Consider the following 27,165-nt stretch of genomic DNA (forward strand, 5'->3'; position numbering starts at 1 on the left):
GAAGTACATTCTTGAACTAAATAGATTGACTGAGGTTGTATTATTATAAATGAAAACGGAAGGAAAGTAAAGTGTTTTATTATTTGGAGATGAAATAAAGAAGGCACCACTACACTTGTAATTATATTTTATTTCTATGTAATTATGAGTTTTCTGGGCATAAGGGTTATTAATAACAAGGAGACTAAAATGCGAAGTCAAATTGTTTGCAATCTTCACCTCTATTTAGTGTGGCTAAAGTATATCTACACATATTAAAAAAAGTCTACTAGTCCAGGTCTGAAGAGCAAAGTGTCTGGAATGCAGTTGGTGCAATGACAGTAGTTCCAATGTCATCTTTATCTAAAGGTGTTCACCAATGTACGAACTGTTTGCAGTAGACTGTACAGCTAGGATTAGAAAGTAAACATAGCTCAGCTCACTGTTTCCACAATGGAACCACTCCCCACCCTGCACACACAATCTGCTTGTTTAGTTTAGATGCTTCAAGGACCAGGAAGAAAGAAACGCCTCTTAATTTGAGCATGTTATGATGTGCATTAAGTTGTGGAATATGCGTGGGAGGGCTTGGGAGAACTTAGATGATGGAAGTGAACGCACAAACAAAGGGCCCTAATTACTACACAGGAGAGTCCACATATCCCATTACCTTGAACTTCTTAGTTTCCCGCACTTAATGCAGGAAAGTCTTATAAAATGTACTTGTTAATGACAAGATCCGGTCTATAAAACATCACAAACGGGCACTACCAACACAAAAAGACTTTCCACATAGAATAATGCATGCGCTGCATGCCAGTGAACATGCCTCATAAGCACGCGCTGAAGTGGCTCTGATACTAATGTTATTACCACTGAGCAAGTAATAAGTTTCCTAGAAGTGTAGTTAGCATGATCACTGGAGTTTGGCGATTTTGCAGCCGCAGCATTTTTATAGTCTGTAGATTTCAACAACAAAAAATAGTTTCTAGCTCAAACAGATCAAAAGTTACTAGAGGTGCAGCGACGCGTGTTGCAAAGAATGACTGGTCAACTTTATGTTGCTTATTTCTGTATTTGGATGTGAAAGTGCCACTAATGGAGTGAAACCTTTGCCCAGATAGTGTTAACAGGTGTAAAAAAAATCTAAATTATGAAGTACTACTAATACTAATTGTGCAGCATTATGTCTCATAATTTGCCTTTTCTTGCTACATAATTTAGTCAACCCTGCCGCATAATTTGATCCGCACCTGCCACATAATGACAGTGGCCCTGACTATGAGGAATTCACCATTTAAAGGAGTGACTGAGTCACAAAGCAAGTCTGATGATTGGCCCACGCTTTTACATGTGCTGAAATGAGAAACTAACATGCACGGGTGGGGCCCAAGTCTCTAGTTCTGTTACCTTAACACAGTGAGTTCACCCAGGACCTGCGGAAACAGACTGCACAGGTGCACAACAGACTGACTGACTGACTGACACAGGAAAGAGAAACGTAACTCGATAATGCCTGCCTACGGACATGTGGCAACTGTGCAGAGTGTGCACTCCCTTTGCATACTGCTGCTTTCCTAAGACTGCTTCATGTTTGCACAGGCATGACTCATCGACCAACCATCAAGATAAGCTTGAGCAAGTATATAGCCTGGAACCGTTGCAGCTGGCCTTCCACCGTCCGCTAATGAGGTCATACTTTCAGGTGAAAGGTGCTGCCAACTTACATGACAGAGTCAACAAAGTACGTGTAAAATGAAAGATTTCTAGTAAAAAAAAGACTAAGAATGGGCTTAATAAAAATCAAAGCATAATTCAATCTTAACTTCGTTGCAAGTACACTGTTTTAATTACTTTTTTCAATGATGAGTTTTGCGTCAACATTTGTGACATTGACCAGTTGTCAGAAAGCAAGGGGAAAAAACACAAGTGCATCTTTATAGAGGGCGCCAGCACATTTTTTGATCTACCTTAGTGGCCTTGCAGGGCCTCCCAGTGATGCTGCCACACAAGCCTCTTGAAGGCTTCTTCAGTTACTGCAGTCCAATTTTATAAGCACAGAAACGTTTCTTTGATCAACGGCCAAATTCCTAATGACCTGAGGAGGCCTGTTTTGGGGACTGAACAACGGGGCCGGGATGATTGGTGATTTTAATCTCTAGGTATAACAGGGCTGGGCCCCAAAGATAACCACTTGGGAGCAGCAATACCAAAGCAGAGGGTTGATACAGTTGAGCAGGAGTGAAGTCAGCCTCTTGACTGAAACCTCGCAATGAGTAATCTTGATAACACAAACTGATAACAAACCATCCCTGGTCTGACCACACTGCTAGTCCTCTAATCAACAAACGTAGCACTCAACAGGGCAACACTGAAATTCTGACTTCAAATATTTGATGAAAGACAATGCAGAGATGCTTCCTGGACATATGAAAACCACAGGAACTGCAAACACAGCAAAGTATCTGACAAAATCATACAGTAACACCCTAGCTCCTGTGACAAATTATCTGGTACCACTTAAACTAGCACTAAATTAGGGTAAAGCAAGTTTTTTCTAAACGTCGTAAATTGTGACGCTCCCTGGATAAAAATCCAAATGGCAGAATGATATCTTAGATCGCCAAGACCCAAACTGATTAGAAAGCTGCCAGTGTTGAAGGCAATTACTAGCACATTACTGGATGAACTAGGAAAACCTGCCTTTCTAGTTGTCTGATCGAACGGGATAGTAAAAGGAGGTTTAAAGATCCTTGACCAAGGAAATCAGGTGAAAGTGTACATTTCGAACTCTGAGAAGTTCAAGGATTTTACTATTGTGATTCAAAACTATTTTCAAAATATAACCACCACAATGGCAAAGTATTAACAACTGTTTACCAGAAGACTCAATTAACAGGTCAGTACCAATAGTTTTTGCAAATACCGGCTCTTTATTCTCTGCCAGCATTCCCTCGAAATCTGTGTCATCCGAGGAGCTAGATAACATAAGGGTTTAAATGCTACTCAGTTGAATGGAAACTACTTTCACACTAGTATCCTAAAAGAAAGTGTTCACACTCTCAATGATTACTGCTAAAACACTCAATTCACTGATAACAACTTAAGCTGATAACAAGCACCCAACAGTGCAAAGTTGATGTGGACCACCCATAGATTACGGTGCTATTTCCAACCGCACAGGCTCAGCCAGCTATGGAAGTATGACCAGTGACCCTTGTATGGTCAAGGTATGTCACGTATTAGCTCACAAGGCATTTGGAACTTAATGGCATATTGGATGCCAGGCAGCTGGAGGTCAGGTAAGCCAGAGGTTGGGTATCCTCCGTTCTTCATGTGAGAATACAGATTTAGTAGGTGGCAGGTAATGCTCAGAGGCTGACCATGGCAATCCCCTTCATATCTGCAAGAACCAGCTGATTTGGATAACCAATCTTCAAGGGCTTTAATGATTAATAATGAGTAGGAAGGTGCAGGAGGTCACTGCGATCACATAGCCCTCATGAATGGGACGCTGCTGGCAGTCCCCGTGCTCATGTAGCCCTTGACTTGTAGTATCAGGCTACATCAACAATGTGATCTCCCTCGGAGTCCCTAGACAGATAGTCAATGCAGACCATATACACGAAGTATAAACATACATACAGATATATTTAAATAGCTAAAAAAAAATGGGATATTATGATACATGAGGCTGAATGAAAACAAAAGAAGGCCTGGTGCATGGTATACATATATTGATTAACCTTATAAACATAAGATACAATGTGTAAGAAAGAGGATCATTATTGAGGGTGGCCCACCTTGAGGAATAATAATACCAACTTGTCTGGGTGAAACCCAAAAGTCACTAAATTGTCCTGAGTACAACCACTGGTTCCTGTGGCACAGAGCAGACTGGTTTAACGTAGGGCAATGTGTAAAGTATTTATGCAATAAGAAAGAACAGAAATCCTAAATAGAATAATAGAGTACATTATAATAAAACAAATGACACCGAACCTGAAACACCCAATAAGAGGAACTCGAGATGTGAGATTCTAAAGTGTTAAGTAATATTAGCAACAAAAAGCACTAAAAGCAATGAAGGCCCATGAAAGCAGTAGGCTGGGACCTTGGTGCAATTTGCAGGCTGACTGCAATAGAGGGCGGGATGGATACACCAAGTGAGTTTGTCTTGGTTAAAGATTTTACCTTCTGACTTACTCTATTTTATGGAGCACAACATGCTCCAGCAGAGCAAGTCTGATGCTGAATCTGCTGAAGCTGCATCAATACTAGACAGCTTTGCTGCCAAGTGCTGGTGATGCTCTAGAGGTCTTAAAAGTCCAAAAATGTTCTAGGTCCCACTCCAGAGTTTTTGGAGCAGCTCCTCTTGGTTAGTTCTAGGCTCTCAAGACCACTGGGAATGCACTTTATGGGCCAGGGCTCACTCAGCAGAGGCCATCAGCAGGGTCTGGTCTTGCAGCCTGTTGTCTCCCTGTAGCCACATCGGAAGTCAGCCAATGAACACTGAGTCCAATTCTTTGTCCTGGGTAAAAGAGGGAGCAGGTCCAGTACTTAAAGGGCTCCCGTCAGGTATCAGCAAGGAGGGCTCAGTACTCTTCTGATCTTCAGCAGTTCCAGTAACTATTTTCAGAAGAGTTCCTTGGGGAGGCACATTTATGGTTTGAACTAGCCAGTAGGTGAGGGTGAGTCTTGGCTCCTTGATAACGAAGTTACTTAGCTTCGGTAACGCCTTATCTGGTAGAGACATAATCTAGCCACAGATTCCTTCCCTTGGACTATCCCAGGCTCCAGGCTGAATCGGAAACTATTGCTTGAGCAATACTCTGGAGCACAAGTAGGTGGCATCAGTCAGCTCTGCATGACGTCTGCATCATCCACGTCAGAAGTCACGCAGCATCATCTATATAGGTGTCACCATGGCATGCTGACCTCAGTTACTTTTCACTACTTTCCACGCAAGGAGCATGACGCTATGAAGTACACAGACAGTGATGTGCATAGTACAGTTACAGCTCTGAAAGGGATCAGCCCTGACCCTAACAGCCTGACTACAGGGCGGATAGGTGAGTCAGTCAGGAATCTCCGCCTAGATTATGTCTCACCAGATAAGGCATTTCCAAAGATAAGTAACTTGTCCATCTGATGGAGACATCTAGTCACAGATTCCTTACCTTAGAATAGATACCCCTGAAATGCCATCCCCGGGGGAGGGACTGCAAACAAGTTCAGACCAGGAAGTCCTGCAGAACAGAGCAGTCACAAAAGCTGTCCCTGAGGACTTGACTGTCCAGGCAGTAGTGCTCAGTGAACGTGTGCAGTGATGCCCACGTTGTTGCCTGACAAATGTCAAGGAAGGGAACACCACATTGCAATATTGTAGTTGTAGCCTTAGCTCTGGTGGAATGAGCTTCTAAGCCTTCAGGAAGCTGTTACTTGCCCAGAGCTTAGTCAAATGTAATACAGAAGATGACCCATCATGCGATAGTCCTCTTCTGCAGCACCGCACAACCCTTCTTTCATCCAACATACCCAACAAAGAGTGGTCGTCCATCTGGAAATCTTTAGTGTAGTCATGGTAGAACGACAACGCTCTTTTTAGGTCCAGACGGAGGAGACACTCCTCCACTTTAGAGGGTTGCAAAGGAGCATAGAAAGTCCCACATGGAATGGTGTCACTACCTTACGTGATAAAAAGGCCCTAGTGCGTAGCACCAACCTATCAGGGAAGGTGGTCAGGTAAGGAGGCCTGGATGACAGAGAATAACATTCGCTAACCCTCCTGGCAGAAGTTATTGCCACCAAAAAGGCTGTTTTGATTGTAAGCAGCCAGAGGTGGCAGTTGAACAGAGGTTCAAACGGAGCACACACAAGGAAGATTAGAAGCAAATAATGTCTCACTGAAGCATGATGAATGGGGCAGGTGGAAACATATGTACAAGGCGTTTAAGAAATCTATTCACAATAGGGGACATAAATAAAGAGGGTTAGTCTGGCAGCCTCAAGAAGGCAGACAGGGCAGAAAGAAACCCTTTAAGAGTGCCCAGAGCAGAGCCTTGCTGGGCAAGGGTCAAAATAAAGAGAAGGATTTGAGAGAGGGCAGCATAAAGAGGTTCAATAAACCTTTCCATACAATATTTTATCAATTTTTGCCACCGGCAGGCGTACACGGTCTTGTTAGACGACTGGCTGACAAAATAAAATTGCATAGTTCAGGAGGAAGGTCGAATGCTATCAACTGCTGCAATTCAATCTCACAAGAAAATGTAGAGTTGAGAGGATCTGGTGGACGACCCTCCCCTGCTGCTGCGACAAAAGATCCTACCAACAGGGAAGCCTGATCGGAAGATCAATGCTCAGTAGTAGAAGCTCAGGATACCAGACTGGGCCTGTGCGCTCCTGATCTTCTTGAGCATTCAGGATAGGATTGGTATTGGTAAAAAGGCATACAGGAGGCCTGAGCTACACTCAAGATGAAAAGTGCCACTGAGCGAGTGCCACCTTAGAAACTACTGCATGCAAAACTGCTGACATTGCGCTTTCTCAGGGGAGGAGAAAAAAATCTAAACAAGAGACCTTACGCTTGGATCGAGGCACTATTCGTGATCTGCGAGGGATCGATGGCTGAGTTTGACAGCCCTGGCGATCAGGGAACCTGTCAGGTGTTGAACCACGAGGGATATGCCCTACAGTTCCAGCCATGTCTAGAGACTCAGGGCCTCCTGACTAAGGGTCCATGACCCCCACCCCGCCCTGTTTGTTGTAGTACCACATAGCAGTGGTCAGTGGTGGCTGGTGACGTTTAAAAGAGATGAGGCACAACATTTGGGGATGACTTTTATGGCGTGAGCGAGCAAAGTGAGTGAGCATGAGAGATCAATGGGGGGTTTGGACTTGTGGATAGGAAAAGGTAGCAGAGTAATAGGCAACCTTTTGGGTGGACATTGTCATCGTGTAAAGACAGGCAGGTAATTCTGGTGACCATAAAAAAAGGGTTTTACTGTCCTTTTCCTTCGCATCGCTGCCATGCAGAAAGGTCAGTATATATTTTGAGCATGGAATTATGATGCAAATATCCCAGTAAGTTGGGACGTGTTTACCTTGACTAGTTCTATTATCTCACTGTCAGGGAAAAAACTTCACAGAGTTGATGGAAAGGTGGGAAATCTCTGCAAAAGCAGTTTGAGGGGGAAAATCATGAGCTTTCCAAAACTACATGTGGGAAGAAAAAAATAATTTTGCACAGACACTTAGTCATGCCATAGTTATCAACAAATAATGGACGGAATGCTGAATAAAACATACATTCACCCCCAATCAAAAGATCTGGGTTAAATCCATCGTTCTTCTGCTCACTACGCCACCCCAGTTTGGACCCAGCTATATGCAAACCAGAACTACCAAGCCTGGTCCTCCCAGGTTACCAACAAGACATGAAATAACACAAGCAATATTCTGGTCTTAAGCAAGACATTTTTACTGATGTCTGTTTCTTTTTTGCGACAAACCAGTGCTTGTAAGGGTTTGCATACATGGTCCTGTTTAGAAGGGAGATTCACAGCTTTGTAGGTAAAAATTTGATTTCTAAACTTTATTCTTACTTTCTTTCCCACGAAACCAGGAACCGCGAATGAGACCTCCGGGGGCGAGCGACATGGAGTCGAATGCTTGACTGCAAGCAGCTTTAGGGACAGCTCCCTCAGAGCCTTTGCAGCCATGGCCTGGGCAGTCGGAGCACGATGTTGAGTTGTGGTCGTGCTACAGGCATCAGAGACAAATGGATTCATCACTGACATGGCGCATGGCGCAGTAGCAGGCTGAACGGTTTGAATCCATAAGTCTTCTTCGATATTGAGAAAAACACACCACAAACTATCGACACAATATTGAAAAAAGCCTGTCAAAAAGAGGCAGAGGGTAGTTCTCTTCATGGATCTGCTATAACTGGCGCAGAAAGAAAAGAACTTACCATGGTGGCGCCTAAATAGGTGATGCAGATGTCACTTGGAGCCTACCAACGCAACTACTGGCGTGCAAGGGTATTCCTTGAGCAAAAGTTTTCGGATCCAGGCTGATGCCGGAGATATTCTTCGGTAAGGAATCTGTGGCTCGATGTCTCTATCAGATCAATGTTGTAAACATACCCAAGGGAAATCCTACCCACTACTTTCAGCAGTTCCTGTGTGCCCTACCGCAAAACAAGCCACCAGTGCCTCCTACTCCTAAAATCCAAAACGAGGAAACCCTTCTTCCCTTACGCAGAGCCATTTTGTCCACCCAGAGTTGTGGCCAGGGAAATGAGAAGATCCCCTCCCTGTGTTTACTCCAAACTGGTTCTGGAGGTACCACTAGCTTCAGAACCAGTCTGGTAAAAGTTGGCTAAGGAAACAAGCTTTCCCTTTGTTAGGTCTTCCCTTACCCTAAACTACGAATGGATAGGCTTCACCTCTGTCCATTTCAAGTTAATGAAGTGCCTGCACCCACCCCAAATGTCTTTCCTGAGTTGATAACCATTACATGCCCAACACCCAGTTCATCCTGTCACCAGGCCTAAACTACTGTACTACTCTGGGAGCAGTGTTTTCACCTCATTACGGTCAAGCATTGGTCAGCTGCTGGCATGCTAATGCAAAATAGCCTATCCAAAGGTACAGTTTTAAAAGTTGATGTCACTTTATAAAGTGCGCAGCTTGTATCCAGTAAGTTACTTTTCCTAAATATGTATTAAAAATCCAACTCAACCATATGGAAAATAGACCTTCAAGGACATTACTAGACATTTACTGTCAAATGTTACACATTGAAGTTTATAATCTGCACATAGACATTTTCCAGGATCTAGCCATAGCCCCATCAGTGAAAACAACTTTTGGGGGCCAGTCACTGGAGGAACATGCCAACTCAAATTTCCCACATGCACCACTTTAAATATCAGGCACCTTACCTTGTGGGCAACATGGTATAATTAGGGATCACAAGTTAACGTTTAAAAGCAGGGTTTCCAGCCTTTCAAAGAGGGTTATTCTGACAGGCTTTAGGCTTTAGTAGTCAAGCTACACAAGGTAGGCCTGAGCGCATGTAAAACTGTTTTAGGCGCTTACTGCTTTCATCTGTCCTGGGCCAAGTAGTAAAAACTAGTATCCTCTGAAGCAACTGTTTTTCGCTGCCAATCATTAATTCCCATAAATACTAAAAATACAATGCATACAGAGGTGTTATATTCCGCTTTGCAGGCTGCATTTCAATAAAACTACCATCGCTATTAAGAGCAGAAATGTATGGCCTGGTTCAGGAACAGAATGGTTTAGGCAAGAAAAAAACGGTTCAAAGGGCAAAGGTTTCAGAACAAAAGCACCGACAAATCAATGCCTCTCCAGTGTAGGTAAACACTGGCCCCTTTCATGGGAAGTAGACAAACTGTGTCCTAAATGAGCAGGAAAATACTATTGGTGTGTAATACTTTTTGACACTTGTCTAGTAAAATACCAATATAATATTATTTTAAAGACTTAATTGTGGAATCTGGACATGCTGATTGTTTCTGTGCAATGGAAATCTTAGTCCCATAACATCATACATGTTACAGTGTTTGATTCTTAGATAACACATTTTAAGGTAAACTGGTTTGTTACATATGAGGGGGTCTCAACAAACCTCCAGGATCGTACAATGATATAGAGGTATGACATAGTTAAGAGCGGTCAGCATACATTTACAATTACCTTCTTGTTATATGCAGCGGGGATTGATCCACATACACTTCACTTACTATGAAGGATACTCATAGTTCTGGTGTGAATTATGATTACATAGGGAAAAACTACACAACTTTGCTAGTCAGGCTGACCAGGGAGCAGGAGAGAGTGAGTCTAAAATGTGTGCGCCCCTCCCCCGCACAAGTGTCTGAGCATTCACTTAGATGGATTTGATCAAGCCTTAATGCATTTCATGTATCCCGGACATGCAAACTTCCTGTGTGTGTCTTAGATACCTACCCCTACTGAAGCCTGTATGGTACTGAACCCCGCTCCCTAGTTACACCAGCATCAATGCTTAAAATCCATCTCCACCTCACATCAGACAAATGCAAGATACAATTTAAACACAACACAGAATCTTATTCTAGGTCTCCTTGGGGATGATGAAACAGAGAGAATCTTTCTTTTACATGCACACTGAGGTGGCTGAGCACTAACCCATGCAATGCATTCAGTAAGACACATTTAATCACTCACTTATACGATCAATCATGCACCTACTAAATCCTTCATCCAAACACTTATACACCCACTCATTCTTCAATATACCTTGGCATATATGTAAAACACATTTAAACTTTACAGAAACACACAGTCACTGTATAATGTCATCAGTGATGTCATTTGAGATGTCATCAGTGATGTCACTGACCATGTCATGAATGATGTAATATGTGACGTCATCAGCAGTGCATTGCGGGGGTGCGAGTTATAGTTAGCTGAATTAACTATAACAGGGGAATTTCTATGGTTTTGTACGAGTGAAATGACCAAATAACTATAACGTCCTTGAAACCTATGTTTTTTTCAGTGAATATCTAATGTTTTTTAAATGCTAATTTCTAACTATAACGTGCCTGAAACCAATGGTTTTATCAGTGAATTTCAATGGTTTTTTGAAATACTAATTTCTATAACGTGCGCCACAGTGCTGTGTTGCAGAGTGGTGTAAAAAGGAGGCGTGGCCTGCTCCCTGCCGCTTACTGGAGGTACCTGGTGGGCTAGTTGGCTCTCAGGGACCCTCAGGATTCAAGGGGACTTAATCCCCCAACTTAAAACGTGCCACTGGGCGCGTTTGCACACTGGTCACGTCAGGCCACGCCCCCTCCCTTCAGCACTGTGTAAATGTGCTCCCTGGCACGTTTTAAGCTGGGGGATTAATTCCCCTTGAGTCCTGATGGTCCCTATGGGCCAACTAGCCCACGAGGTACCTCCAGTTAGCGCCACAGAGCTACGTTGCAGTGAGGTGTAAAAAAAGGGCAGGCTTCTGAACACCTCTCTGCAATGTCGCTCCCTGGCGCATACTGGAGATACCTAGAGGGCTGGTTGCCCCCCAGCGACCCTCAGGATTCAAGGGGACTTCATCCCCCAACTTAAAAAGCGCCACAGGGCGCATTTGCACACTTGACACATCAGACCACGCCCCCTCCCTGCACCACTGTGCAAACGCAACCCGTGTTGCATTGTAAATTGGGGGATTAAGTCCCCTTGAGTCCTGAGGGTCCCTTGGGGCCAACTACCCCACCAGCTACCTCCAGTAAACGCCACAGAGCTGCGTTGCAGAGAGGTGTAAAAAGGGGCATGGCCTCTCAATACCTCTCTGCAACACAGCTCCCTGGAACATACTGGAAGTACCTGGTGGGCTAGTTGGCCCCCAGGGACCCTCAGGATCTTAATCCCTCAATTTACAATATGCCAGGGGTGCGTTTGCACACTTGCTATGTCAGGCCCTGCCCCCTCCCTTCACCACAGTGCAAACGCACCGCATGGCTTGTTTTAAGTTGGGGAATTAAATCCTCTTCAGTCCTGAGGGTCCCTGGGGGCCAACTAGCCCACCAGGTACCTCCAGTAAGCGCCACAGAGCTGCGTTGCAGAGATGTGTAAAAAGGGGCGTGGCCTCTGAACACCTCTCTGCAATGCAGCTCACCATACTAGAGGTACCTGTTAGGCTAGTTGGCCCCCAGGTACCCTCAGGCTTGAAGGGGACTTAATATCCCAATTTATAATGTGCCAGGGGTTGCTTTTTTGGGCCCCACATGAGCAGGCCTAGGGGGTTAGGGTGTTTCTACCCTGACACCCTTCTCTTGTTTTATACCTTTGTTTCTCTGTTTTCTAGCGACTCGCTTCTACCGAGCAACAAGATGGCTGCCAACATATTATGGTTTGGAGATTTGGCAGCGAATCACAGTGAGGCTTGTACACTGGACTTAGGCTTCACCCAGATATTGAAATTGTTATTTTTCTAATTTTTCAGCAACTACTGAACGGATTTACACCATTTAAAAAAAGGTCAATTTCTGATCCAAGCACTACCTTTGTGCCAACTTTGGGGTGATTCCGTTCAGTAGTTTCGGCTGTAACCTTGCACAAAGTTTCCTATGGTAAATTGATTTTTTGACTCTTGAATTACTCAAACTACTGAAAGGATTTACACCATTTGAAAAAAAGGTCCCTTTCTGAACCAAGCTCTACCTTTCTGCCAAATTTGGGGTAATTCCGTTCAGCAGTTCGGGCTGTAGCTCGTCGCAAAATTTCCTATGGAAATTAACATGGGGAAAACGCGTTTTGGGACCCCCCTTTTTTCTCAGCCCCCACTTGACATATCACCCCCAAACTTTCAGACTAGGAGCTGGCTTGGATAGATTTCTTTTGGGTAGAATTTTGCGAAGATTCATCAAACTTTAAACTGCAGCGCGATCTCGCAGGTTGCATTTGTTAGGAAGACAGGAACCTGTATACCTGTAGAAAAATCGCTGTTTTTATCAATACCTTTTGTTGTGCTATTTTAATCACGGACTGATCGTATTGTTTTTAAAAGCACTTGCTCACTTACACATTAAAATGTACCCACCACATGCTATTTTAGCGTGATTAGAAACTCCTAGGCAGCTACCGCGCCATTTTGGGTGAGAGAGAGGCAGGGTCACGACCATCGGCAGGTGCCATCTAGGGAAGCGCTCTAGTCACACGGCCCGCATACTTAAAGGGGGAAATGCAAGCGTGCAGCGTGCGCGCCAGAGGCAAGCCCGTGTGCGCCTGTCCGCGCCCTGGAGGCGCACGGCGCAGGAATCGCTGCCCGTCTGGAAACCGAACAAAGGCGGATAAAATATGGTAGAGAACGACTTTTGGAGCTAGGTAAGACTCAGGTCCTCGTGAGAGCTTATGGGAAGATTCTCAGGGGAGGGCTGATTAATAGCCGGTCAATCACGAAGCATGCAACAGAAGTCTCAGATCTGATTGAGGATATGCGACTCGATGTACTATTCCTAACAGAAACATGGCTGAATGTAGAGTCCACCGCTGTACTGGGATTTGCCTGCCCTAGTGGCTATAAAATTCTACATAAGCCTAGGGTCACAGGCAGAGGGGGGGGAGTGGGAGTAATCTTTAGAGAAGAGCTGGATTTCAGACTCCTACAGACTAATGAAGTAGAGGGTATAAAAGTGATGGGGTTCTCACTATACTCCTTAAGCGGGAACCTACTACTGGACTCCTATGCTGTAGGCCCCCGGGGGGATCTACAGATTATCAGAACCTCTTTGATGTTATTACCAATCTTACGCTGGCCCACTCTAGAATGATTATTCTTGGAGATTTTAATCTCTGGGAAGACGGAAGGCTAATAACCATCTGCAAGATTTAAGACACACTTGCACTAATCTGGATCTCACCCAGAGTTGGTCGGACCACTATTTAGTCCTGTTTAGCATCAGGACGATGCATTCAAGGGACAGTGAAGGTCAGCAAAGGTCCTACAGGATAGGTAGGGAATGGGTGAAACTGGGTCAGACTAGAATCCAGAGGCCACATACTTTGACCGCATGCTATCTGTAGAAGAGAACTACATAGTTTACAATAACCATATATCTGCCATCTTAGACCAGATAATCCCCATGAAGAGGATAAAAAATAAGAGGAAGGCTAAGGCGCCTTGGTTCAATGAGAAGCTGAAACAGCTCCGCTTGCTTCGCAAGAAGGTGGAGAGGAAATGGAGGAAGGGGTATGGGGAGGAAGAGAAAATTGAACTAAGACGGAGACAGCTGCACTATAAGGAAAGCATCCTTAAGGCCAAGGCCGATTTCTATGCCAGCTCAATTGCTCACGCATCAAATGGGACAAAAGCCCTCTTTGAAATCACTAAGGCACTGTCTGCCCCTAAATGCATGGACAATAAAGTGGCAGCATCTCAAAAACTTTGTGATGAAATTGCCACACATTTCCAGGACAAGATCACTAAGATCGTGGATAGTCTCACTGCCCACAACAAGGCTGAACAACTTAATCCTGTACAGTCGGGAGCTGAAGATCAACTACAACTAGTATCACTAAATAACTACCAAACCCTCCCTAAAGCTGCTTTTGATAGTCTGGTAGAGAGTGTCTCCTCAGGCTCACCGAATGATCCCTTCCCCTCCAGAATATGGAAGTCATCTGGCTGAGACACTCTTCCCTGGTTGAGGCAGATATGTAATCAGTCCCTGGAAAAAGGAGAGGTCCCAGTGGAATGGAAACTGGCGGTGGTGACTCCACTGATTAAAAAGCATTCCCTGGATCCATCAGTACCGGCCAATTTCAGGCCTATTTCTCTCCTACCCTACCCAGTGAAGATCCTAGAGAAAACAGTTAGTAGGGAACTGTCGCGTTTTCTGGAGGAGAACTCCTTGCTGGACAAAGATCAGTTTGGCTTCCGCCCAGGTCACGGGACGGAGACAGCCCTGGTCACAATGTTGGACAACCTGTGGATGCGTACCGACAACAGGAATGCGACTGTGCTAGTGCTTCTCGATATGTCGGCCGCATTCGACACGGTGAACCATCTCATCCTACTGGAGAGATTACAGAATCTAGGAGTCAGGGGGCGGGCACTGCAATGGCTACAATTTTACCTGGCAGGACGTCACCAGGTGGTAACACTAGCTCCTTTCACTGCCAGTAAATCATCAGTCATCCATGGGGTGCCGGAGGGCTCTGCGATCAGTCTCATCTTATTTAATATTTATCTGCAGCCCCTGCTCCCCATTATAAAGTCTGCCGGAGTCTGCTTAGTCAAATATGCGGACGATACACAACTGGCATTCGCTCTAGAAGGTGACAACGCAGTATCCCTTGACCTGTTCCAGGAATGCATGCGGAAGACAGCCAATTGGCTTAGTAGGAACTCCTCACAATTTAACGCTGGAAAAACCGAGGTGCTTTATTGTTCCTCGGGTAGGCTACCTAGACAATTTCCCTCTGAATTTAGGCTTACCCCAGAGGAGGAACCATTGACCCCGGCAAGTAAAGTGCGTAATCTGGGGGTGCTGATTGACAATGATCTCCAGATGGAATCACAGGCTAATAAGACCGCCAATGTCTGTTTTGCTCTAATACCTATGCTACCTAAAATACTTCCCTTGCTACCTAAAGAGGCGCGATTACTGGTCGTAAGTAGTAAAGTAGGTAGCAGGCTGGATTATTGCAACTCCCTATATCTGGGGGCCCCATTATACATTCTGCAGGGGCTCCAAAGAATCCAGTCTGCAGCAGCTAAACTTGCCCTTGGCTGGCAACGCTGCTCCGCGATAACATTGGCTCTGAGAGAGCTGCATTGGCTACCAATGATGGAACGTATCCACTTCAAATCCCTATGTTTGGTCTTTAAAGTGGTACATGAGCTAGGACCCGTTCCTATGCAGGAAAGGTTCTCTTGCTATCAACCCACTAGGCAGCTCAGCTGGTCCAGTGCCGCCCTACTTACGGTGCCTAGATTCCACCGGGCTAGGCTAGGAGGTAGAGCATTCAGTGTAGCCGGCGCTCGGTTGTGGAATGGACTTTTCCAGAGCCTTAGACAGATCAGCGCCCTGCTAGAGTTTCGCAGGAACCTGAAAACATGGCTATTTCCTAAGGCTTAGCTCGAGTCCTCTATCTTGGCTCTGGCAGGTATGACCTATTCCATCGTGGTTCAGTTTTTAGTCTGAAGCGCCAGGATACCCATGGGGTGACAGTAAGCGCTATATACGTTTTACAATCAATCAATCAATCAATCAAATGACACCAAAGGTATTAGCAAATCAAAAAATGTTTTTCCTATAGAAACTAGGTTTTAACTATAACTACCTACTGGTGCCCGCCAGTGGGTAATACGTATATAATCCTGGATACAATCTTCGACCGTGAAGCAGCGGGCACTCAAGGTAGCGAGTTTAAATCCGCTTTATTTGATTTTGATTGGATTGTAGAATTTATATAGCACACGAATGCCCAAGGGCGCCCCTAGGCCTCTGTGGAGGGAAATGCCGGAGATGGGATATTTTAGTTTGGAAAAAGCCATGTCTTTAGTAATTTTCTGAAACTGATCAATGTTGGGCAGTTTTTGATATTTAACGGAAGCGAGTTCCACAGTCTAAATCTATTCTTTTCTTCATAGGAAGCCCGTGGAGTTTTTTCAAGCCTTCCGAGATGGACTAGGATTTATTCACAAATGCAAAGCACTGAAGCATTTCAGCGTAAGCCTTTTTCAAAGTGTGGTGTGTACATATATTTATATGTGTGTGTGTGTGTGTATATATGATAACAATTTCAAAGTAGTTATAGTTAGGTCGTAGTTACCATTTTTAGGTTTGCTAATAACTTTAGAACCATTTGATGAATCTTTCCAAGAAAAAGCACCTTCATCTCAGTTACTTCCTGGAACTTTTTGGGGGTGATATATCAAGTGGCGGTTGGGAAAAAGGTGGGATCCCAAAAAGCAATTTTTTGTGCAATTTTCAATAGGAAAATTGAACAGAAATACTGTGAAAATGACTGAAATTATGCTAAATTTGGTAAATAGCTAGATCTTGGTCCAGAAAGCCTTTTATAATTTGGTGTAAATTTGTTCAGTAGTTTTTGACAAATTGATGTTAAAAACCCTTGTATATCTGGGCAACTGGGTTCATGGGAGGCTTGTGAGTCTCACAATCATGTGACTTCAAATAATAGAGTGATCTGATTGACAGAGGGACTTTTTTTCTTGTCTGTCACTTTGCTCCCATGCAAGCAAAAGGCTCCTGCAAACTCCAGCAGGAGATTATGCTCTCATTGACTAGCTGCAACAAGAAGACCAATGTTCTAGCCGCCTTTTCAGAACACGGGGTCTCGCTACCCATGTCATGAAGATTTAAAAGAATAAGGTATAATGAGGCAAGAGAGGGGTACTCAGACCCTCTGTCCCTTGAAGAGGGAGGTCCCAGAGGAATAAATAAAAAAAATATATGGGGGTGGTGGGGGTTTCCACAAATTCCGCGGGAGCGAAAGGGTTATGCTGCCTCACACAGGAGTCTTGCGGGATTCAATATTTTTTTATGTCGCGGCTTACGTGTCTGCTGTGGGTTGCGCGAACAGAAGAAGACAATGCGGCGGAGGGTTGAAAGCCCTGCAGCCAAACCCAGTCCACACATAACCTAAGACCATGTGCGGCGGAGAGGTTGGCTTTAGATATGGCAATAAATGTTTACTTTACTGATGCCTTACTGAATATACCAAGTACCCAAGGGACATTATTGTTAGGTGAAAATGTCAGTTTAAACGTAGCATTTTAAACAAAACAAAAACATTGAACAACAGTTGCAGTTATTTCAAGTAATTATAACTTATACCCTCCCCATGCACAATGCTTATTTTTTTAGTTCAAAAGCCTTACATTTTTACTGACATTTTCACCAAACTATAACACCACTTTAGCCTGTTTTTGAGACTATGTATAAATATATATGTTTAAGTGTACACACACACACACACACACACACACACACACACACACACACACACACACACACACACACACACACACACAAACACATATCAAGCAATAAGGGTGAAGATGAGAAAAAATCACTTGAGGTGTAGCTCTAGCAGTACAGCACCCACGCTGGCAGTGGGCAGCATCAGTGATGGAGAGGTGTACCTGGCTAGGACATGTGCCCTTCCTAAGAAATATTCTGGTCTCTGACGCTTTATATATTCATTCATTTGCAAACTGAATGCTGCTATAAGTGTGAGTGAGAGAAAAATTACACAAAACCAATATTTGTTTGCTTCAAACTAAACTGTCCACTTGGCTTTTTTGATGATCTTTCACTATAAGAGGATTGAATGTGGATGATAATGTATGTTGATAGTTTATGTTCTAGAAACCAGAAAGAGCTACCAAGGAAACACCATATTTCTGAAGGTTCTCTTTGAACATCTGTCACAATTTAACCAGTAATCATAATATAATTATGTTAGGGCAAGGAAAATAGGGAGAGAAAGAAATAGAGAAAGTGTGTGTGAACATGCATTGTGTTATGTTTTTAAAGTCTGGCTTAGAAAAACAGAATATGAGAGGTTTCATAGCACAGACCACTTTCCATTGAGGCATTAGAACCATCACGTTTTTTTTGCTAACACGTAAAATTTGAAGAAACTAAGCTTAAAATAACGGTGATCAATAGTTTTATAAATACATTTTGTCTTTGTTAGTCAATGTATGTGGATATTATAACTCAATGAAATGAAACAAGGGCATTCCCATTCTTCCTACTTAATCTTCTTAATTAGCTAACTTTCCTTCACTTACACCAGACAGGACATAATTCTGAATGGGAGAATAAGGCAGAGATAATGGAGGAGAGGGGAGGGAAATGGAAGAAAACTCAGCGAAAAGAAATGATTAAGCTCCAGTACATGAAAATTATTACACTTGTACAGAATACTTGCACAGACTATAAAGGACTGGTGATTACACTGTGACATGAACACCACAGATTGAGGGACAGTTAGATATTCTAAAGGAGATATCTTGGGCCTATATATTACTTTGTAATCAATTTGGCAGGTATGTTGCGGTGATAAGATTTCTGCTATTACACTCACCTATCATCGGTTGCAGGATGCCTTCTAACGCCCTGACGAGCTGCTGATAGTTCTGAATGGCTAAATCGCTGAGCACTTGCCTATATTCAGCGAGATCAAAATTTGTGAGGCAATGATCATTCTGACGAGGCGTGTTGTGCTTCATGAAACCCTATAATCACACAACAAAGCAAACATTTTCAACTATCCATAACTCCCAGGTACTACATTACAAAAACAAAACATGTGAAAACATTTTTTCAGGACTAGTACAAAGTATAGCGCTCCCTCCTACGAAGAACTGCTAACCAGTTAAAAGCATGTGTTAAAGAATCTGCTGATCTGCTCTCATTTCGCAGGGCTGTTAAGACTTTCCTGTTCCTTTAGTCTTTTCCCTTTTACCTGTCCACTCTTTTCAGTTGTGTTATGTGGCTTCCATGTCAGGCGCCGGGACGTTCCTTTGCTGGAGCAGCTGGGCGCGTAATAAATGCTCGTAACATAACATAACATAACAAACAGGTACTTGGTTCATGTTGTAGCACTTTTTTGTGGTCTTGAATGTGCGCCTAGCTGTTAAATACAACGCCCCAAGAAGCGGAGACTGCCATTAGATCACTATTGATACATTATGTCAATTTGTAGGTCCTTCTCCAATTACTGTAATAAATATTGGTAAGGACTGAAGCAGCACTGTACTACCCAGACTACTGGAAGTTTTTAATGTTCTTGTATCATTGACTCTGCAAGGACTTTTCAATGTCGCATTAGCCAAAGGAATGCCTTCTGGGTCCCCAATAAAGATTTGAGAAGAGGATTAACCAAGTACAACTGTGACCAGAGGAGCAAAGTGAAAGGATTGACGATTTTTTTTCCAAAACATATCCAACTTTTCCTAAGTCTGGACAGTACTTTGAAATGCTCTTAACCTAACTGATCTAAAAAACATGGAATGTAGCGCTGTGATGACGGCGTAACCACTGTACCTCTTCTCCACTATACTGCTTCAAGCAATGCAGGAATCGGCAGGTATTGGAGAGCCAGAATGAGACTGTTTCAAAATCATCACCTCTTTTCTGAAAATACAAACAAAATCATAGTTTAGAGATAGATAAGACATTAGTGTAGGTTCAATGAAGACATGTTTTAAATGTAGTTCTGCGCAAATACATTTAGTAGCACTTGCTGATGTAACAAAATTCACCACGAGAAGACTAGGGGCCTCATAAAAGGGTCCTAGCAAAATGGACCACTGATTACCGTTAGGAATCAATCGGAGACTACCAGTGGTGCTCTTAGGTTCCCCATAACAACAATGAATTACATGCAAAATCAGCGATTCCACATCCGATTAGTTTTTCTTCCAGAAGATCTAGTCTGCTTGGAGCAGGTGAAATATACAGCATAAAAACAAATGGCTTTCCCTAAATCTGTAGACCTTGTAATTTCCACAGGTGTTACTGGCCGCAACAGAGGTATAGAGCAACTAGTAACGAGGATACAAATAAACTGCATTTCAATGAAAGGGTATATGCAGAATTTCTTTTTCATCTCGGATCCATGGCAGAACGTTTTTCATATTCAAATATAATACACAATAACATTTGTGTGACTTCTTTTTAAAAAATAAATTCGATTTTTGTTGTTATCTTCTAACAGATGTAACATAGTACCTATTGTTTCACAGCTATAGATTGTGGTTTACCTGAGTACTGACTGCCATAGCTTCTTGTGTGTTATTTATTATCATTTAGCGTATTTTTTATATATGCACGTTATGGAACATTTATCGTTGATTAATATTTCAGTAAAGTGTATGGAATTGTGCCATTAAGTCATGTAATAAACTCCCACAATCTCTAGCCCATTAGGTCATTTCCTTTTTACAACTCTTTGTAATTTGGCACTTTCGCGGCAGAATTGGAAAATGTAAACTTCCAGTGAATAACACCGAGATCTGGGAACGCACACAAAAAAAGAGAGAGAGTAGCAAAGACTTCATTTAAAAACCTCAAAATAGTAGAAGGATGCGAAGCATCATCTATCTCAGACTGGAAGGAAGAAGTGTTAGCAAAACCAGCCAGTCTCATTTTGCATATGCTCTTTCTTTGCTGTTGTTGGCTTTGCAAATGCTAGATGCTTTTGAAATGACCTGCATTGCAAAAGCAAAATGTGGTAACCAGCCATCTTAAAGTACAGAAACAATTGTTTTCTACACTTTCTATGCTGGCAAGATGGCTGCTACGTTGCGGTATGCAATATGATGGCATAATATGGTGGCCATCTTGAAAGTATAAAAAACAATGTTTTTATTCTTTCAACATTGCCGCCATATTGCATGAGACAATGAGATGATACAACATGGGGCCATTTCAAAATAAGAAAACACTGTTTTTTATTCTATCAAGATGCTGGGATGTGTTGTCATGCTGCATTGAGTTATGTGATCTGATCAATGGCACTTTCTCCTAAAGACCCGATCAAGAGTAAAACATGTTATGATAAGTTATGCAGATTTGTAGAGTGCACTATCACCCGGAAGGATAACCCTGGCACTGAGCAGGTGAGAGTCTAGGCACACCTAGGAGTTCAAGAAGTGAGGAGGAGGCTCTTAAGAATAATGGCTGGTCATTCCATGCTTTAGGAACGATGTAGGATAAGGCTAGACTGCCAGATCTGGTTTCCCGTATGCGTGGGATTTGTGCAAATAGGAGTCCGGATGAGTGGATGCATCTGGACGGTTTGTAAAAGCAGATTTGATGGTTGAGGAATGGTTGGCACAGTGTGTTATGAAGTGCCTTGAAAGTGTGAGTGAGAGGTTTGAATAGAGCTTGCTGCTTAAGGAGGAACAAGTGAGGCTCCTTCAGGTGTGGTGTGATGCGAGGTTGAGATCGATTCTGTCCACTGAGTTCTGAATGGTGTGCATCTTTCTGGGGAGTTTTGGTTAATCCCAGAATAGTGGGTGTTCTCACAATCCACCTTGCTTGTGACTAGTGTGTTCATGATAGGTTTCCGGGTGCTGATTGGGAGACATCTGAAAATCTTCCTTAGTCAAGAGACGGTGGCAAAGTCTCCAAACCCGCTTTGCAGAAACTGGTACAGCGCTACTAGCGATTCAATGCTGGAAAGCGAAATTGTATTTTAAATGCTCACTGCTTGCCTTGCGCGCACTTGGACAATTTTAAAATGTATATGTGTTGACTACAAACGCGCACATTGCTTTTAACTAAACTGCACTTCCTACGCTGATTACATAGCGCTAGAAGTCACCGCGTCCATTCTCCCTTCTTTGTTTCTAACAATTGGGAAGCAGCCTTAGCGAGCTACAGGGCCAGCGAGGAGTGGTGGTTCAACCATACTTCCTGTCTGCCTCGTTCCGACAGGGTAATTATTACCGTTGTGCGGAGGGCGGACAGGTGAGAGCCACACACTGGAGGCACTTCCTGTTTCCACTGGAGCGGGTAGCGCTCTAGTGGTTCATCTCAGGGGCTATTTAGGCTGAGCACCATTCACAGCGCGGTCGCGGTCAAGAGACGGTGGCAGAGTCTCCAAACCCGCTTTGCAGAAACTGGTACAGCGCTACTATCGATTCAATGCTGGAAAGCGAAATTGTATTTTAAATGCTCACTGCTTACCTTGCGCGCATTTGGACAATTTTAAAATGTATATGTGTTGACTACAAACGAGCACATTGCTTTAAACTAAACTGCACTTCCTACGCTGATTACATAGCGCTAGAAGTCACCGCGTCCATTCTCCCTTCTTTGTTTCTAACAATTGGGAAGCAGCCTTAGCGAGCTACAGGGCCAGCGAGGAGTGGTGGTTCAACCATACTTCCTGTCCGCCTCGTTCCGACAGGGTAATTATTACCGTTGTGCGGAGGGCGGACAGGTGAGAGCCACACACTTGAGGCACTTCCTGTTTCCACTGGAGCGGGTAGCGCTCTAGTGGTTCATCTCAGGGGCTATTTAGCCCTCGCCCCCTCTCGAGCGCGCAGCGTTTGCGCGCAGCCGAACTCCCGCCGAAGACCCGCCAAAGAGCTGCCCGTCTGCGCCCGTCCGCGCCAGGACGGTGCCAGGGGCTATGCCCTGCGCGGTTACCCCACAGAGAACAATCAGGTATTCCGCCTCAGATCTCTTGGCATTGAAACCAGCCCAACTTTCAAAGTGTATCCATGACAACTGGCAAATTCTTGAAGGCCCTTTCTCTTGCAACAAATGTCACTTTCAATCCAACTTTTTATTTCACTCAGAACCCACGATCACAGAGATAAGCAAAGTAAAAAATGGACTTCAATGCGTATTGCTAAATGTACGCTCAATGTCCAAACATCAATTTCAGATATGGGATTTACTTTAAACATCTCAGCCAGATCTGTGTTTTCTCACGGAAACGTGGCTCAAACCCCATACAACCCCCGCAATAACGCTAGGAATCCCCACAGGGTACAAGTTTTTAAACATGGATCGACCCATTAAGACAGGAGGCGGATTGGCCATCATATTTAAGGAGCATCTGAAAGTTACCATACTAGAGAAAAAATGTAGCCCAACACTAGAAATAATAATTTTCAGAATTAATCTCTCCACCAATATAGTCAAGAAAGGAGCACTCATATACCGCCCACCTGGACCAGGCGCTGCGTTTTCCCTTGCCCTTATGGAACTTCTAGCCCCATATCTCAGAGCCAAAGAAGACTTTGTTCTCCTGAGAGACTTTAATATACACGCAGATAACCCTGAACTCACGGAAACAAAATCCTTACTCACAGATATGTCTACGATAGGTCTGGAACTCCAGAACCCCGGTCCAACTCATGAAGGGGGACACTTCCTAGATTTACTCTTTTCGAACTGCCCCATTTTTCCCTGTAAAGCCATTTCTCAGTTGGATTGGACAGATCACTTCCTAATAAAATTTGACCTCCCAATAACAAACAAACGGCCACCTAAAGTAACTCTTCCCCCTATATGGAGGCGCCCGTGGCACAAAGTCACAACAGAAGAACTGCAGAAGATTTGGAAAAAACCCAAATTCCAGGATACAGATAAGGTAGAAGATACATTAAATAAATTCAATGACTCCCTTATAGAGGCTATAGACAAACTAGCCCCGCTGAAACTGTACAAACAATTCCCTAAACACAAACAGGAGAAATGGTACACAGACATTGAGAACGGAGAAACAAGGTTGTAGAAGACTAGAAAAGAAATGGAGGAAATCACACCTCGAAGAGGATAGGAAAGCCTATCTAGAAGCTCAATCAAAATATTACAAAAACATTAGAAGAGCCCGCAAGGACAGTCTGGCCCAACAACTGATAGAGGCAGGAAGTTCCCCGAAGGAATTATACAAGATACTTGAATCCTTTGTAAAACCCACAGCATGTGTGAGCTTGGATGACTTCTCACAGCCATTATGCAATGAGATATCTCAGTTTTTTTAGAGTAAAATTAACACAATATATGACAAAATCCTGAAAGCCACTAATACCAACTGTGGTAACCCTGCTTCCATTTCGCCGCAAAAAAAGGAAATATCTTTACTTTCTTTCCCCCAAGTCTCTAACATCGATCTCCCCCTCCTAACCAGCCATATAAAATCAGGCTCCCCTAATGACCTCATATCAGCAAAAATGATGGCTCCATTAAACTCCTTCCTAGGCCCATACATCCGAACCATCATAAATCAATCCCTTAGAGAAGGACAGGTACCATCTGAGTGGAAACAAGCAGTGGTCAATCCCATTCAGAAAAATACCTCACTGCCCTGGTCTGACCTGTCTAACCTCAGACCCATCTCCCTCCTACCCTACCTCAGCAAACTCACTGAGAAGCATGTTAATACCCACCTGTCGAAATACATCGAGGCAGCGGAAGGCCTGGACCTTTCCCAATCTGGTTTCAGGCCCAATCACAGCACTGAATCAGCCCTCCTCTCCGTGACCGACAACATCAGGATGTCACTGGATAAGGGGGACTCAGTGATTTTAGTGCTGTTAGATTTGTGCGCTGCCTTCGACACGGTATCACATGAACTTCTTCTCGAAAGATTGAGTGATGTGGGGGTAGGAGGAATGGCCCTATCGTGGCTACAAAGCTTTCTCACCGGCCGCACTCAAGGTGTCGGACTGGGTTCCCACTCTTCACCCTCTAGGGTGTTAACCAAGGGAGTGCCACAGGGCTCGTGCCTTAGCCCCACGCTTTTTAACATTTATGTGGCCCCCTTAGCAAATCTGATAAGATCATATGGATTCTCTCCGGTGTCATACGCTGACAACACCTAGCTCCTCTTTCCCTTTCAAACCCTTACACCAGCAATTCAGTCCACCTTTGCGGATGGGATGAGACCTGTGGCGCATTGGATGGCTCAGAACTTCCTCCAATGCAATGTGTCCAAAACCGAGGTCATGCTGTTCGGGGGGGCGACTCTCTTATGGTCCCCAGATTGGTGGCCCCTGGACCTAGGTCCTGTCCCCAACCCCAAACCAACAGCAAAAAACCTGGGTGTCAAATTAGACCAGGCGCTCCTGCTTAAGGAGCACACCACTCAGGTGGCAGGTGCCTGCCTCCACGTGGTGGGGCTACTGCAACGCGTATTTCCATTTCTGCCAGACAGTCACAGGAAAACGCTCATACAAACCCTCATAATAAGCAGAATGGATTACTGCAACGGACTATATCTATCGGCAAATGAGGAACAACTGGACAAACTTCAGGTTGTTCAAAATACGGCAGCTAGACTGGCTCTCAACGCTCCTCCCAGAACACCCTCCCGTCCTCTTCTTCGCCAACTTCATTGGCTGTCAGTGAAACAGCGTATCAAGTTCAAAATCTGTAGTATGATACATAGATGCCTGTCTGGAACTAGTCCAAAATACTTAAAAGAAAAATTCGTCCCATACACCCCTGGACGTACACTTCGTTCAAGTAATCATCAGCTGTTACAGGTCCCAAAGATAAGAAGAGCTAGACAAGGAGGGCGTGCCCTGTCCTACAAAGGACCTATCCTTTGGAACTCCCTACCCACTGAACTCAAACAGATCAGCAATCTTGAACATTTCAGGAAAAAACTTAAAACTTACCTCTTCGCCCTGCCATAATCCTAGCCAACTTTCCTACACAGCTTCATTTGCATAGTAAAACTGTCCAGTATAAGCAACAGCGCAGAGATATCCCTTTGGGAATTGACTCAGGCGCTATACAAGCGAATAAATAAATAAATAAATATATTCAGGGTATGGAAGCATGAGGCTGTGACTTCATTGACTTGGACAGTCATGTTGGGTTTGCTGTTGATGATGATCATGGCATGGGTTGAGGGTGTGGGTCCTAGCCTTGTAGGTCCCCAGGCAGAAAACCACGGTGACGCGCTCTTCTCAAAGATAACAATTTTGTACTTGTTGGGGACTTCATCCAGTTGGCTATTTCAGTTATACAGGCATTAAACTTGATCCAGGTACTGCTGTACTGGTCTGTAAGGGAGAGAATTAGTTATGGGTCATTGGATCAGGAGAGGACTTTGATTTCATGAGAGTAGATGATGCTGGCAAGAGGGATCGTTTATGTGTTGAAGAGGGTCAGGCTCAGGTAAGATCCATGCAAAACTCCACATATGAGGTAGCGGATGTCCGAGATATACAGAGCCAGGCTGACTAGCTGGTCTTCCCAGTCAGGCAAGATCACAACCATTCAAGTGCGTGTCCTTGGATTGTCAAATGCTGCTGAGAGATCCAGGAGGATGTGGGTTGCCTAGTCTCCTCTATCCAGAGTCATCCGGATGCCATCCGTGGCTGCAATGAAGGCAGTTTCTGTGCTGTGTTTGGGTCTGAAACCAGACTCAGTTTGTCAAGTAGATTAGTTGTTGAAGTATTCAGTGAAGTGTCTGTTGATTCGTTTCTCTCTAAGACCTTGGACGGGAATGGTAGTAGTATTATTGGTCTGTAGTTGACAAACATTGAATGGTCCACAGAGGGTTTACTAAGCAATGGGAAGACAGCTGCATGTTTCCAAGCCCCTTGGAAGGTCACAGAAGTGGTAGAGGCATTCAGAATGGGTGTGAGCATGGCGCTAATGGGTTGCAGTCCTCTCGAGAAGGCATTTTGGGGGCAGGGGTCAGATGGGACTACAGAATCGATGGACTTCATGGTGGCAGAGGTTTCTTCTGGCGTAGATGGCTGTGGCGATGTTGATGCCAGGTTTCTGTGAGAAAAAGTAGGTCAGGGGCATTGTCGTTCAACAGGTCCCAGATATCTGTGGCGTGTTCGGAGAGTGAGCGGGTGTTGAGGAGCATGCATGAGAGTGCACAGTGTTGCATCAATGGTTGCAAGACTGTGTGAGTGCTATTGGTGTGGCGAGTGTTGGGTGAGGGTAAGAGCACGAACATTTTCAGAAAACACTGGAGAATGCTCCCTCTGTGTTGTGTGGTGCCACGAGGCAGCAACATGTGGAGCAGTCACCGTGGTTGAGTGTGCAGAGGGTCGCAGCATGGTAGCAGTGGGAGAGTAAACGACTAGCGTTCCTGGAGCTTGGCACAGTCAAGGTGCAGACAGTCTTGCCTTTGCCAGGCATTA

General features: G+C 44.1%; 1 protein-coding gene across 5 annotated transcripts in view; it reads right to left on the bottom strand.

Moving 5' to 3' along the window:
• The window catches only part of MYO5A (myosin VA), a 712,580-nt gene that overhangs the window by 43,983 nt on the left and 641,432 nt on the right, over window positions 1-27,165 (bottom strand). For all 5 annotated transcript variants that reach the window (XM_086958311.1, XM_086958310.1, XM_086958309.1 and 2 more), the window contains 2 exons: window positions 19,580-19,669; window positions 18,618-18,768 (listed from right to left, as the gene is read on the bottom strand). In XM_086958311.1, coding sequence (XP_086814437.1) covers window positions 18,618-18,768; window positions 19,580-19,669 — 241 coding nt within the window. The remainder of the gene's footprint in view (window positions 1-18,617; window positions 18,769-19,579; window positions 19,670-27,165) is intronic.

The sequence above is a fragment of the Lissotriton vulgaris genome, chromosome 2_1, assembly GCF_964263255.1.
Source record: "Lissotriton vulgaris chromosome 2_1, aLisVul1.2, whole genome shotgun sequence".
Taxonomy (NCBI): domain Eukaryota; kingdom Metazoa; phylum Chordata; class Amphibia; order Caudata; family Salamandridae; genus Lissotriton; species Lissotriton vulgaris.